The sequence below is a fragment of the Cariama cristata genome, unplaced genomic scaffold (genome assembly GCF_000690535.1).
Source record: "Cariama cristata isolate BGI_N322 unplaced genomic scaffold, ASM69053v1 scaffold18089, whole genome shotgun sequence".
In the NCBI taxonomy this organism is placed as follows: Eukaryota; Metazoa; Chordata; class Aves; order Cariamiformes; family Cariamidae; genus Cariama; species Cariama cristata.
Window position 1 is genome coordinate 6,676 of NW_009634256.1, and position 15,085 is coordinate 21,760.

Below are 15,085 nucleotides of genomic sequence, written 5' to 3' on the forward strand. Positions count from 1 at the left end.
TGATTACCTTGAGATTTTTCAGAACAAGCCACTTTCCCTTCAACTAATTCTGTAAAAAGAAGGGGCTGCCTGGCCTGTTTCATTCAGGATTCTCTGCTAACTGTAAAATGTGGGCTGAATATCTTCTGCAGGTCAACTTTTCAGTTACAAAATTCAGATTTTTAATGAACAATTATGTTTACTGTATGCTGGTAGCTGAAGTATAAATGGCTAAATAAATAAAAACTATTGTTTCTTCAGTATGACTTGGTATTTTGTCTGTAATTTCTTTATTAAAAAACTGTAACAAGATACTTAAAAAAAGGCTAGATACAAAAGAAGTTAAGCTGCTCACGAACATTAAAGTTTTCCAAAATGTATCTTCAATAATCATGATCTTATAAACATTTTACAGTTACCAGAAAGTGCCCAGGCTGAGTTTACATAGTTAGATACGTAGTACAAGTGTCGGGTTAGAACTGGTTGTGTGGAACAATCTCCTGACTGTCTGTTCACTCAAACAGGGATACAAAAATGTTGATAGTGAACTATGAAATACTGTGCATTGGCCTCATCATATGTACAAAAAACCCAACCCACTAAAGGTACAGATTACATGCAAAATATTAGTGATGGTATCTGATGCGCCAGAGTTCAATGCAATCAGAACAAAAATTGCAATGAAAGTGGTTTCATAAGCGAACAATCCCAACTCTGGGATCTTAGCTGTCAGGAACTTTTTACAAGTTCAATATACATGATACACAACTGCAGCCAACCACAAATTAAACACCATAAAAAAAGTTAAAATAAAACACAGAACATACTTAATTTTTTATTTTGAAATTACCTACTCCCTCTATACAAGAACCTTTGCTGAAACACTTTCCACAAAGGCAGCAGTGAATTTTCAGAACATTTTACATATTTTCCCTCAGCAAAAAGATAAATCACAGTGTAAATTATATTGTTCTGCTGTCATCTTTGGCTGGGGTTAGGCAAAGGAGTTATTGACTAGCAAACTGTTGCAATCAGATATTGCCAGTGCTCCTTTGGCCTTTACGTTACAAATTTAGTACAGGAATGTTTGCATTTAAATCTTTAAAGTACCACCAGGGGTATGACAGCATTAACTTTCATAAACTTTTATAGACAAATGGAAAAATCTACAAAACTTAGCTAGTAATATTACACAGCAATACACACTTTTTATACTCTACACAAAACCAAAATTCTTGGTCTTAATGGCGAGTAATAATTTCTGTTTCAAAATCTGCTTAGAGGAATAGAGTGGAACATAAAGGCGAGAAATGCAAGTGTTTGCTGTAGGAAGATGTTGGTCATCTGGTGGTCTTATTGTGATTGATGGCATAGGCTGGAACCCCTCCTCACTGGCAGGCAATGATGGACTTGAGGTCCAAAAGTAAACCTGAAAAAAGAAGACAGCATTTAAAATTTTGCTGTACAAGGCTAAAATCCATATTGCTTACATGTTGTGTGGGGATAGGTTAAAGAAGAACTGCACAGTAACAGCAAGTTTGATCATACTATGTTCTGCTCCATATGCCAACTAAACTCAGTGGTCATGCTACATGCTTTTGTAGTAGCTTCTTCCTTCACTTCCTTTCCTCAACTGCTCATTATACACTTCTTTTAAAACTGATAAAAGCAGCACTCAAAATTATCCTGTATCAACAAATCCTCAGTAAATGAAACATCCTCAAATTCATCTGGGAAGATGGTGACTGTCATCAATACAAAATGCATCAGAAACCTCTCACAAACCAGTTAGTGACTACAGAATATAGTACTCATACAGACAAAAGGCAGCAACAGAGAATATTTGGTTTGTTGTCTCGAGTGTGAAATACTGACTTGCAGATCAGAGTCACTACCAAAGTGTAACCATACATATTCCTTAACAAATGTGCTCTAGATTTTCTGTTTTTCAGGTAAGTCCTTGTTTCCTTTTAGCAAACTGTAAAGGAAAGATAGTACCTTAAGTAGTAGGAAGTTAAAAGAAGTGTACAGTGAATACAATTTACAGGCAAGTTTTCCAAAATGAAACCCCCTTGTTTTTCTTGTTCGTTCATGCTTCTCATCAGCTATTTCACAAGGGCCCTCAGGATACGCAGAAGTCAGGCGAGTAGATGATCCAGGAAGATCAAAACTCTACTAGCCCACAACACCGTTGACTAACCACAGTTACTCAGCTTAAGAACGACTGTGCAGAGACTGTAACTGTGCTTCGATAAGAGATCTGTGAATATGGATAAGGACACACCACACCTACTTTCAGTTGCAAGAAGGTCTAGGATTCACACCTGATGTTCCCAGAACTGAAAGTCTAATCAAACCCTACCACCCTGCTCTGCTACCTTAACTCTTCACATACAAAGTCTCTGCAGGTAGACACAGTTAAAAACAGTAATGATGGCAAAGTTATTGCAGTTGTTCTGCACATTCCCACTGGGAATGGACAACTTACTAGATCTTGTCGTTCTGTCATACTCATCTTCTCAACTATGGACCAAAACCAACGCTTGAATTGCAAAAGCTTCTCAGCATTTTCTCCTGTGTGAAATAAAAAAGAGATATAATTCAGGTGATACACTGGATAATAAATATTAAGAGATCTGTTTTATATGTACTGCAAGTTGGATCTCAGCTACAATCTCATTCATAAAGTCCTGATATTGAAGACACCAGTAATTTCGAAACTAATACACATACTTTTGAATGTAAAGGCTAACTCTGACATATCTCCGTACAACTCCCACCCCCTCCCCGCCCAAAAAGCTAAAACCAGCTAAATATAGTTTAAAAATTATGTAAGAAATATTAGACTGCATATAGTTCTAAAGTTAGGTCAGAACTTTCAGAAGGAAAGATACACTACCTACCAATAATACAGTCCTTGTTTTTAACATTAAGTGATAGCAAAGATGAAAGAAATGTGCTTTCCCCCCCCTAAGTGAAGGTACGTATTTTCAAAGGTATGTAAAAAAAACAGTAATAATTTTATTAGGACTTTCAGTGACTTAACTGATGTAAAATTTGAAGAGGTAGTTCAGTGTAACTTTAATGCTGGTAACTCTACTCCACACAGAATGAAGAGTGTTAAGTTATCCCTGCAGCTCTGTTTCTGAATGAGGAAGTTATTTCATACCTGACTCATCATTGAAAGAGGTAAAGCTGATTAGCATTTGCACATTTACTTCACCACAGCCATTTACTAAAAGTCTGAAGTCTTCTGCTGTCAGATCTTCTAATGAATTCTTTGGAAGTACATCCAGGAGACCCTTCCTCATTGCCTGAAGTGAAAACCACAAGATCCACATTATAGCCTATCACTTTCAGATTGACATTAAATGCATTACTGAAGAGTTCCATGTGAAATTCCCTATTAACTCAAAATTCATTATTCTCCTAGCTGTTCTTTTCTTTCAAAGTTTTACCATCTGAGATGCAAATTTTCTGAAACAAAGAACTCCACCAATCTGTTAAACCCTACCTACTATTGCAAAAGAAAGTAGTAACAGTTTAAACTAGTATTTCACCAGTAGCAGAAGCAAATGCACTCTCCGACACTAAAAAGTTCAGGTATTTTGCTGAGCTATGCTGAATCTGATGAGAATGATGAGAAATGCATCTTGCATGTTACTTTCCTTTTGCTTCCTTAGCCATTCACATGCCACCTCTGCTTTAAAAATGTTACACACACACACATATATTTCACATAAATAAGTAACATCCTGAAAAGACTGGAAATTCCATTTTCAAAATGGAAGAATATGAATAAATTTGTTTTAGTAAATTCCAAAAATCAATACAAATGTTATGGTTTTCAACTCTTAAAATAAACAAGAGTCAAACTATCAATATAGGCAGACATGGAGCTCAAGTAGCTTAATTCCAGGAACATGTTCTTTCTGTGAGAATTTTGGACCTAAACTGCACAGAGGTAATCTAGCAGTTTGCTAGCCTATTTCAGAAGTGCAGCAAGAAACCACAACCAGCAGAAATGACCGAGTTTAGATGTAGTATGATGCAACGGAGAGTAAGTGGTTCTAAGTACTGGACCTTCATTGGTCATTTACAAAAATCTATTATTCCATAATTTTTATTTAAAAAGGGCTTAAAAAAATTATTTTTAATATAGTTTTATAGTCAATTGTTACATTTCTTGACAGGCTAGTAAAATAAGAACAAAGTTGTATGTTTCATAACTTGTTTTGTGTCCTTGTTTTAAAACAAGGTTTAAGTCAGAAGTTCAAGGCGATTTACATAAATATTTTGAAATTTCTTTTTAATCTTTGTTTTTAAGGCTAAACAAATCAAAGGTGACAGATTATTAGAACAAAGTGGCTGCTAAATACAAAGCAAAGATTCCAAGAGGATATGTGTCATTTGAGCTCAAGAAATGAACCTATATGCTTAACCAACAAGATCAAGTTTAAAAGAAATTATCTTTCATTCTATAAAAAAAAAGATAAATTGCTCAAAGTACTCAGTCTTCATACTACTGCATAAACAGCTATACAATTACCAAAAAATTAGAAAAGTAAATATTTTTAATCAAGCTGTCAAGACTTCAAAAAAAACTGATTAGCAATACCATAAATGAAGAAAAGAATTAACTGACTGAAATCTTACAGAAAAAAAAAAAACACTCCACCAAAGACTTACATGTAGAGGCTGTTCTGCTACTACCAACATTCGGTGTTCTGCGTATTTCCGGACATACTCATATACATTCTGAGGGGTGACTGGTATATTTACACCATTGGAAATAAGTTCAACCTATGGCAAAGTAACAAGGACCATTTAAGAAGAAAAAAAAAAAAAAAAAAAAGGAAAAAAGGAAATGAGATTATTACAACAGCCACAGTATGCTGCACAGTGATTTATTGCTTAATATCCCCTTAAAACCAGGCAAAATTTACTACTACGGGTTAGATTTAAAGATTCCCTAGGACTGACAATGCTATCCAGGCTTTATGGTAGGTTCTACATCATCTTCAAGGAAAAAAAAACAGACTTCAGAGTCTAAGGAGAACACTGTATTTGAATCTAGGAAGGGTAAAACATGATCTCTGCCATCTGAGAAGAGCATGGATTACGTGTACGCTACAACATGCATAAGCTGCTGAATTCTGAAACTACAGAGATACACGTTTAGTTGTGCTTACCTGCCCTCCACCCTCCTCCTTACACAGGTCTATTGCGAATGCTAAGTCCATTGCTGCAAACACTGCATCAGCATCTGTACTCTGGGAAGCGAGGATAAGTTGTCGAAGGCTTTCATACATAACCGGATCGAAAAAAGCAAAGTCATGCCAGTTCACCTATAAAAAATGATGGATGATTGAAACATACCAGTTGTTTAAGAATATATTCAAAATTACGTGATCAGAGCCTAATCTATGCACTAGCAAGCAGTAGTGCATAACCATGTAACAAAGCATACAAACACTTGGAAATAAGGGTAAACTCCTATTTTCAGCCTGCTTTTGAAGGTACATTGGAATACTCAACTGAAGTGCATTAGCAGAATGTAAAGACAGACCTGTAAAGCCTTTCCTGCTATTAAGGTCACAAAGGTTATAATGAAAATTTATAGGGTTTTTTAAAACAAATTCTTCTACATGTCACCTAGGCCAACAGAGATTTGATGGAGGTTGACTAAAGTTGGAAACAATTTGCATCAGTGCTCCAAAATCCTGAAAGTTTCCCTCCACTTGAACACATACATACCACTGCTATATATACACATTTAAATGACTCATGGCCCAGCAGCTGCATACCAGTCTCCAACAATTCAAATACCAATGTCTACTTCTTGCTGTTGTCTATAGTTCCTTGCTTGCTTCTTTGTTCTTTATCTGCCTGGAGAGAAAAGTCATCTACTAACTAAACTAAACTACACCTAACTAAAATATTCTTTGATGTATCCAACATTTAACTGGAAGAAATACATATTGAAGAAGAAAAACCTGAAGAAAAGAATTAGAAGGGAATCTCTCTTGGAAGACAACAGGTGATATTTGGAGGTGTATCTTTCTGTCATCAACCTTTTTTTGCTGAAGATCATAAATATGTTGGATAACCGATTATGTGATCAACACTGTTTTTAAGGAAAGACCAGCAGTAACAAACTTTGGTTTAAGTTTGTTGTATCAGACAGAATTTACAATGCTACTGACTAATGCATGAAATGTGCAGTACATAATCAGTGTTTATTGGGGTGGGGAAGCATTTTTGCCAAAAGATTAGGTAGTTATTGCTTTGATTTAAATTATACCTACAGCTGAGACAAAATTTTAATTATAATTAATTTCAATGAGTTCTCTCAAATATCGAGGAAAACGCTTTTTGATAAGCTGAGATACTATTGCCTAGTACTGTCAAAACTCTCTCTTTGAGTCTTCAGTCAAAGGAAGACAAAAAAAGGGAGACAATAAGCTGTTTCTGAAGAGAGTCAAAGGCTAACCTATTACAAATCATTCCATCTTAAGTCAAATACCTGACTTCTAGTACATCTACTCAGTTCAAAAGCTAGCAAACGAAAAAATTAATACTCCTCAAATTAAATTTAAAGGCTTTCTTACAGTTAGAATATCAACTCTGCTAGTCAATACATGCACGTTACAGGAAAACAGCAGTTTTTAAAAATGAGGTTTTATGTAATTAAAGGAAAATAAAATTTCTATGTTCAACTTACTTTTCTGCCAAGAAGAACTTTGATTACATGTCTATTTAATGTGATGGGACATAGTTCATTCTGCAACAAGCACAGTCCTAGGATTCTGAAAATAAACGTTTGAGTTTTGTTTTGGTATGACAGAAATTACATTGGAGATCTTTCAGCAAACTCACATTAAAAAGGTCAAAATATTCTAAGAATCAAGCCGCAGCTAGCTGCTTTTCAGCCCTATCAATCCCCCAAAGAACATCATGGACATATATAATTTCAAAAAAATATTTCCTGCAGTATAAAACTTTCAGATTGTAAAAAAACATAAAAGTAAAAATTCAACAGGAAAAGAAACCTCAGGTTGACATGTGCAAATTCCTCAGTACTTAGCTCCAGGAGAGAAATACAGAGCATAAAAGTAAAAAAGAAAGTTTTTGCAGCCTGAATCTCTGGTATTCCCCCTGTTTTTTTGTATATTTGTCTTTTACACTTTTTCAGACTAGAAAGTTAATAGTAGCATACCTGCCGATGTTTCTGAAACAATTCAGCCTTGCTTCTGTGTTTTTACCAGGTCTTGGAGTATAAAAACCTCGTTTTCCAGGTTGGTAGAAAAGTGGTGCATTATCATCCCCATCATCTGTATCATCTAATTCCATATCTACTACGCTGCGGCTAGAACCATGTCGCTTTCTATTTTCCTGTTTTGAAAGTCAGAATAGCAATTAACAAACTTACTTCTAGTTACTGACACATATCAACAAGCTGTTTGCTACTAGACCCAAAGATTCAAGTTCCGTTGGTTAAGAATAGCCATGATATTTCCTACTCGTAATATTTTATACTTTTGAGTAATTACTGCTTAATCTTTTCAAAAGAGAAAAGAAAGGAGAAAAAAAAAAGATAACTCCACAAGATAATTAAACAGAAATTTGTCTTGCACGATAAAGGAAGGCTCCAGTTGCTTACGTTTTTAAAATTAACTGATACAACTGAATCTTAAGTAAATTAAATTTGTGCAAAAGTTCATTACCTGCACTTTATCTGAAGAGTCTAGCAATCCAAGATCCAATATACTATCAGCACCATTCTCCCTTGACAAGGAAAAAAAGGCCGATTTAATTTCACAATCATAGAATCATAGAATCATTATGGTTGGAAAAGACTCAAAGATCATCAAGTCCAACCAACAAGGAATTATCATATTCTGAAACCAGATAGATTAGATTAAACCAAAGTCAACAAGTTACTTGTCCAAAGAAAAGTATCTAGAACAAAGCAAGGAATAATTTGCACGTATCAGAGTTACATGTAGCACAGTACAAGCGCTTTGCCCCCAAAATCAGTTTTCATTTCTTGTCTAAATCCTTGATACTTTACCTGCCATGTGCAATAATGAGTTCCATTGCTTCATCAACTCTCGCTCTAAGGGAATCTTCACTAGCTAGTAACAGAAGCAGCTGAGCAGGGGACAATTCCAAAAGCATTCCTGTGATTTTACTTGCAAATGCCTGCAGATAAGGAATTATATGTCTTACTATTCTCTTCCAGTTCTCTCATTTTCAAGTATGGTTTTATGAAAGTTCTAGTATTTTAAACATAGAATGCATTACAAGATGCCTCCTAAGCTAAATGACAAATTACAGAAACAAAATATTAAGAAAATGCCAAAGAATATAAAAACAGCCCTAAATACACCCTGAGTATTTTCTGTTATGTTAAACAATAACGGACAAGGAAGTTAACTTTTAAATTAAAAGATGACAAGAACAACGTATCATTAAGTGTATTAGGTAAGTCTTACTGGTTGCATTGCTTGCACTCGAGGGTAGAGCCTTTCTCCAAGGGCTTGTCTGTGTGCTGGAAGAGGGTCAGGGTCATCGCTAGGATTTCCTTCTGATGCCGGTCTAAAAGGCCGTGTGTCAATGGAAAGTTGTCTTCTAAAGTCCCTTAAGAACATTAGAGCAGTGTGTACTCATTTCAGAGGAAATATGCAAAAATCCTCTAGAAAAATATCATTTGCACACAGATTCAGAACAGCATTAGTTTTTATGCTGGAATAGTAGTGTTGCTCACAGCTGCTTGGAGAGAATGTTTCAGAAACAGAGAATCAAAACGAACCAGGGATTTCAATCCTGCCAGTATTTTGGATACAGCAGTCAGACATGCCACCAACGGCAATGTTGTTTCTAAACCACCTCACAATTCTATTCTAGTACTCAAGTTTATTATTATTTTAGCAGGCAAGATTGATGGCATATGGTTGAGACATAATCTATCAATGCTAAAGGATGCATAATTATTCTTTAAAGTATATATTGAATTTCAAGAAATTACCCTGTAAATTGCTCCTGAAAGTGAAAAAGACAGACACCTTTAATTTGAGGAAGCAAGAGTATCTTTCCTGAAGATAACCAAGGCAATTATTCTCTTTCACAAAGTATCACCAACAAATTAAGAATATATCACTTACCTATCCCTATCTCTCCGAGAACCAGCTCGTAAGCCACTACTTCTCCGCATTTCTCTCTCTCGTTCCCTTTCCCGATCTCTCTCTCCCCTATTTCGCAATCTCTGCATCAGACCTGAAGGAGGAAAAAAAACCAAACCTCAAGCTTAAACATCTTTATATTTCTCTCTCCTACCTAAGTTCCAGTGTAAGGTGGACACCATTTTGGAAGATAGCTTGAAATACACCAATGAGACAGAACCACTTCACTTAAAGTATTGATTGGGGTTCAGTCAAGCTTAAAAAAGGAACCAGAAGCGTTTGTACCAATTTACAAATGCTAAAAATACTTCAAGAATTTATATATACTTTAAAAACATTAAAACATATTTGTGACAAGCCAGATGGGGCAGTCATATTAAAATGTATAAGCTCTTACTAGCTAAAATCTTGACAATTATTACCTACTGGAGAGAAAGATGCTCAAAAAAGCTGAGAGCATCTAAAGCAGGCTCTTGAGAAAAACAAGAGCTTCCTGTTTCTGAAAGCAGAAAAAAAAGCCATTTCCTTGCCTCAGAGAAGTAACATGCACAATTTTCACAGTTCCCATGCTGAGCTAACAAGAGAAATCTTTGAGACAATGTCAAGTATTTCAATGTAAAAAAGCATCCAAGGCTTTTATGAATGTTATCTGTAGATAAATGCTGTGCATCACTTACTTGTATGGGTACCCTTGTTGGCATTCTGAATACAATCTAGATTTGGCAATTTCTCATTTGACAGAAAAGCCTGTGCAATAGCAGTATAAAAGCTTCGTGCTACACCGCTGCCTTCTCCTGGCTCATCCTTAAAAGTAACTTTTACTCTGTGTACAGCCATCGGCGTGGTAGCACACCTGCGACCAAAATGATTGTTGAGCTGCCGCATGGTCTGCTGAATTAGAAGATCTCTGTCTCGATCAACCTAGTAAAAACACAAAAAAGTTTTCTTTTCTTTACCAACCATCATACCGAGAGAATTTCAGCTTCACAAGAAGTTTCTGGACACTTCTGCATAGACTCAGAAAATACCAATTAGACTGTGAAAAACTACAGAGTAATTGCAACACAGCTCACAAAGTAAGGTTTAAAGACACCTGCTTGCAGACTCGGAAATGCAACTGCTTCTATCAAGTTACTGCAATGTGCAATAATTCAACTTCTAATGAAAACAAACTCAGAAGATAAACTAACATTTTTTACCTCCAATGTTAAATCTCTGGATTGCTGGTTTCTAAGTTTTTCCATCTCCCTGCGGAATTTTGATTCCTTTACTTCAAAGCCACCTAATTCAGTCAAGATCTTAAAATAAAAAAAACACAAGAAAACCAAAAACCAAAATCAGAATAATGAGGGAGGTACACAATTTAGTTGTAAGAGGAATTGTCCTTACACTGGGAAATACATACCGATCCAGGCTCTGCTCCAACATCTTCCATGAATACTCTACCGAACAACTCTAAAGAAAGGCGCCAACGTCCCAGTAACATGTCATGAGATATAACCATGCCCATGAAGCTACACTGTGGCCTGACAGAAGGAGGGAAAAAATGTCAGACAAGCAAAATCATGTTAAAATTTCAGACACATTTTGTGTATTTTTGCTTTTTCTTATGCTCTGCCTTCAAGTAAGTTCCTTTATTTCTGATAAACACCACCACAGTACAGTAAGTTTGTGGACAAAAGCACATGAAGCTGCTTAGTTTCAGCTGAAACACAAGTCTTGCTTCCAAAGAGAAATTACTCTCAAAGCATGTAACTCCACTGCTACATGGAATTCACTGTTATTGGTCTCCCTTCAATCAAGACCTTAACTTTTTTTTTAAAAAAAAAAATATTCAAAGTCAGGGCAGTTCAATCCCTAACTGCATAAAGTGTGGTCAGTATCACCAGCCACAGATGGCAAGCTATCAATTCCAATTTTTAAACTTAGCTACCCAGGCCATCACAGTAGGTCTGCAGTAGGAAGTCAGGTAGTAAAGGACTTTTACTGCAGTTTGCATAGGCCTCTTTGAAGACTGTTCAACTATTCATTTTAAAAGCTATCAAACACAAACTACAAATTCAAACTAAAGTAAGCTACCCATTTTAATTTAAAAAGACATTTAGGAGTCCCAAATATCCTTTTATCAGTTCAGTAATATTTCATAGAGTAATTTTTAACTCAAACTACCTGAAAGATGTGAGAGGTGGCCCTTCACTTTCTGTCAACCCTATCTCTGCCAACAAGCTGCTTTTCAGTTGTGCCGCAAGATCATGAGCTGAAGGCCCTGGCTTTGAACTCTCAGATTCTTCTGTAGGCACGTTTTGTTCCTCTCCTTCCTTCTTTTGCCGATTTTGCATGCTCATAACATTTTTTAAGTTGGCTGCATAAGACATTTTAGTTGGAAGAACCTACACAAGGAGAAATAAAATTTAATTGCACTTTCAAAGCAGTCTAGAAGGCTTTTTCAGGATATATATACTTATATAATATTTTTAAACCACACAAAAGCGAGCACTGTATTTGACCTGTTAAAACACAGTAACCTCAATCAATTCAACAAATACAAAAAAACCCCCCAACATTTTCCAATTTTACGTTTGCATTTCATATGCTTGCCGCTTAATGTTCAGTCTGTAGGCAAGTCAAATGTACTGGGCTATAGGGAGATTTCATTTTTTTTTTTTTTATCACAAATAATTATGTAATTGGCATTTCAAAATTAACTCTGGATGGTACTGCAGTCTTTAAAAATATTGCCTGAAATTTGCTATAAATCAGTAATCATAAAAGTTCCTACATTTAAAATAAATTCAGCATACTTTTCATTAAAAGTCCAGTTTTCGCACTTACTGGGCTTTTCAATTATCATTCTGAAAGCTACTTAAAATTCTCTCTGAAAACATTAAAATGTCTTTTTAAGGAATGAAGGTACTAGCTTAAATTACTCTATTGTTTAAAATAATAAAACTTTTAAATCTACCTCAAGGCAGTTTCTATCCACTGTAACTTCCATTAAGCATTTCCCGCTGTTGGCAGAAGATGAATACAGACCCTGACTTGGTCGGCCAAACAGATCTTCTTTGCGAGCATTTGGCTGAAAATTAACAAAAGCATTCTGGGTAAATAATATACTTCAGTTAGAAATGAAAAAGCAAACTGCAGTTTTCTTCTAAAACACCATCTCTGATGTCACCTGTAATAGATGGGGCTGGTCTGCTAGGGGAATGGCCTCTGCCAGAGGAACCTCAAACGGATTGGGTGGAATGCAGCCTAGGAACGTCATAGAGTCTGATCGTCTGAAAAATGGATGGTTTTGGCCAGTCTCTGCGGGTAGGGAGTCATCGTCTTTGTCGTTGAGTGTAGCACCTAAGTATCAGGGAAGATGTCAATTCAATTTTCACAGTTATAAAAGAAAAGGATTTAAAATATGAAAAATTAATACGCTTCCCTCTTAGCTATCTGACTGGAGAAGCATCTCTGCAAATTTAATACTTCTACAGGATGCTTCCACAAATCCCCTATTTTTATTGAGTTGCTTAGTCATCACTTTTATTCTTTTTACTGTAACTAACTTTACGGAACATGCACTCCTACACTATATGTACTTAGTATAGAGCATACATTCTACCATTTTCAGCAGCAGTTTCATTAGATCAAAAAAATCAGTTTAACTGATTCAAATTTTAAATTTTGTCATTGTGTAGAATGGCAACACAAATTCTGCAGTTTAGAGAGAAAGGAGACAAAAAGAGGGCTCCAAAATGAGAACAGGCAACGGCAGAAGAAATTTATTAAAATAACAATGGTAAGAAAATCTTACTAAAACCAACTTTAAGGTAACATATACAAGTAGCAAAATCTATTCAGAGTCTCAGCTAGCTAAAGGGGAAAAAACACTAAGAAAGTGTTGCATTTTGGCATACTATAGAAGCGTTTCTGTGTACTAACTTTGATTGGTGTCATCATCATTTTCATGTTCCGAATCTTCATTGTCAAGACCCAGTTCCAAAAGTTCCCGAGTTCTTAAAGAAAGAAAGAAAAAAAAAAAAGAGGAAAAGAGAAAGAAGCATCAATCCTCTTGAAGAAAACATTAGGCAAAACACATCTGTAGCAATCAATAAAAGCAAGAGTATAATCAGTAAGCATACTTGAGAGCTATACATAACAAGAATGAACATACTCTAAAATCAAAGTACTGTACAGTACTTCTCATTACATGCTCACTCACTACATTACTTGCACACTTACAGCCATTTGGGCACCAACCGAGTCTGATCTAAAAAGTTACAGCTTCAGACAGTGATGGGTATGCTTGTTTCTAAAGACTATGTCAGCATAAAAAAAAACCCTAGGAACCCCTGAATTAGTGGAACAAATATGTAAGTGAATACCGTTCTAAAATTTACTGGTGTAGAATATACTTAATCCTATAAAAACAGTGTCACTGATCACATTTCAGAAGGTAAGTCTGCAAGCTGCATATTAAACAAATAGATTTCACTGTATTATACAAAAGGGTCAAGAACTATGGTTAGTATTCATTTCTGGCAGTTCATGCATTGTGAAGTATGTTCTGAAACTAGATGAAGACTGATAAAATTTTGTTTCATATGGGCTGCTAAAATGTCATCTAACAGAAACAACTGACTGAATTTGAACCACTCAACCTTTAATTGAAAAGGTCTAGACCTTCATAGTTTTATAAGCATTCCATGGGAATTTTGCAATTCTCTGATCAACAGTTATTTGATGGATTTCAATATGTGAATTTTTGGGGACAAAGCAGATTGCAGAAGCATGTTATTGCCTAGAAAACGCTTAAAGCCACAGCTCTAACTACTCAAATCAGCCATCACAAAAACTCAATCAGTTACCGTATTAAATCATCCCTAGTTGTGAGGAAACCACTGTTGACAACAACATCCTCTGGTATACATTTTGAGGTCATAACAAGCCTTACGTTACCAAGGTATATTGAACATAACATTGGAACTAAAGCAGCAGTCCAATATACATCTAAAATATCGATACCTGGTATTTTACAGTTACTACTACATGTAGAGAAAATGAAGAGTTAAGTTCAAGTCATGATATTGAAAATTAGGGGCAGGAATGGGCAAAGATTTGCATTTATTTAATTGTGACTAGGACTGTTCAGGTACATTACCTCAAAACTTAGTAAGAAATGGGAACAGATGGTGTAGATTACCAACATGTGGACATTTCTATGATCATTAATTGCCATTTAAAAATCAAAGAATATTTCTTAAAAAAATTTTACAATGTTTTAAAAAGTAATAAATGCACCGTGTAAAATGCTATAGTTGACGTAGCTGTGATTTTCAACTTAAGGGCATTTTCAGCTATTGATTTCCCTACTGTGCTTTAAATCATCAGGTAAGTCTCAAATATCCACAACCAAATGGAAAACGGAACTCCTGAGGCCATCATACTAGACTATGACATTTTCTCCCATGTTATTATTAACACGTTTGACAGAATTCTAAATAAGTCATTATTCTAAATAAGTGAGGAGCAGATTGCACTTTTCAGCTGAGAAACTGGCCTGAGTACCCATGGAGTTAAAAATCAAACTCAAGTTTCAACAGTAAGAAAACCTTTTACAGCAATCAGCATAAAAAGATTTGAACAGGATACTGCAGCAGGTTTATCAATCAAACATATGTACATTATATACTATTATAAAAAAAATATATAATAAGCATGTTATTACACACACACACAGACAGGTATATGCATATATTTATATGAGTTGCTGAGTAACAACACCGACAACTGAAACAAAAGGATATATGCCACTTTTGCAAAAGTTCTTGTTTCTGACTCAGTCACGATACCTTTTCCGTTCCAGCTGAGGAGTATCCAGTGTTGTCTGTTGATTCATTGCTTTAATCCAATAAATAAGGGCTTGAAAAACG

The 15,085-nt window shown here is 35.5% G+C and overlaps 1 protein-coding gene across 1 annotated transcript in view; it reads right to left on the bottom strand.

Moving 5' to 3' along the window:
• Positions 1-246: 246 nt before the first annotated feature.
• Positions 247-15,085, bottom strand: part of UBR5 (ubiquitin protein ligase E3 component n-recognin 5) — a 71,814-nt gene continuing 56,975 nt past the window's right edge. The window contains exons 42-60 of the mRNA XM_009707091.1: positions 15,005-15,078; positions 13,095-13,168; positions 12,340-12,512; positions 12,127-12,240; positions 11,334-11,554; positions 10,570-10,690; positions 10,364-10,462; positions 9,842-10,085; positions 9,147-9,258; positions 8,478-8,622; positions 8,054-8,184; positions 7,707-7,767; positions 7,199-7,374; positions 6,704-6,788; positions 5,172-5,327; positions 4,669-4,782; positions 3,149-3,293; positions 2,468-2,553; positions 247-1,408 (exon numbers count right to left, since the gene is read on the bottom strand). Coding sequence (XP_009705393.1) covers positions 1,196-1,408; positions 2,468-2,553; positions 3,149-3,293; positions 4,669-4,782; positions 5,172-5,327; positions 6,704-6,788; positions 7,199-7,374; positions 7,707-7,767; positions 8,054-8,184; positions 8,478-8,622; positions 9,147-9,258; positions 9,842-10,085; positions 10,364-10,462; positions 10,570-10,690; positions 11,334-11,554; positions 12,127-12,240; positions 12,340-12,512; positions 13,095-13,168; positions 15,005-15,078 — 2,544 coding nt within the window. The 3' untranslated portion in view covers positions 247-1,195. The remainder of the gene's footprint in view (positions 1,409-2,467; positions 2,554-3,148; positions 3,294-4,668; positions 4,783-5,171; positions 5,328-6,703; positions 6,789-7,198; positions 7,375-7,706; positions 7,768-8,053; positions 8,185-8,477; positions 8,623-9,146; positions 9,259-9,841; positions 10,086-10,363; positions 10,463-10,569; positions 10,691-11,333; positions 11,555-12,126; positions 12,241-12,339; positions 12,513-13,094; positions 13,169-15,004; positions 15,079-15,085) is intronic.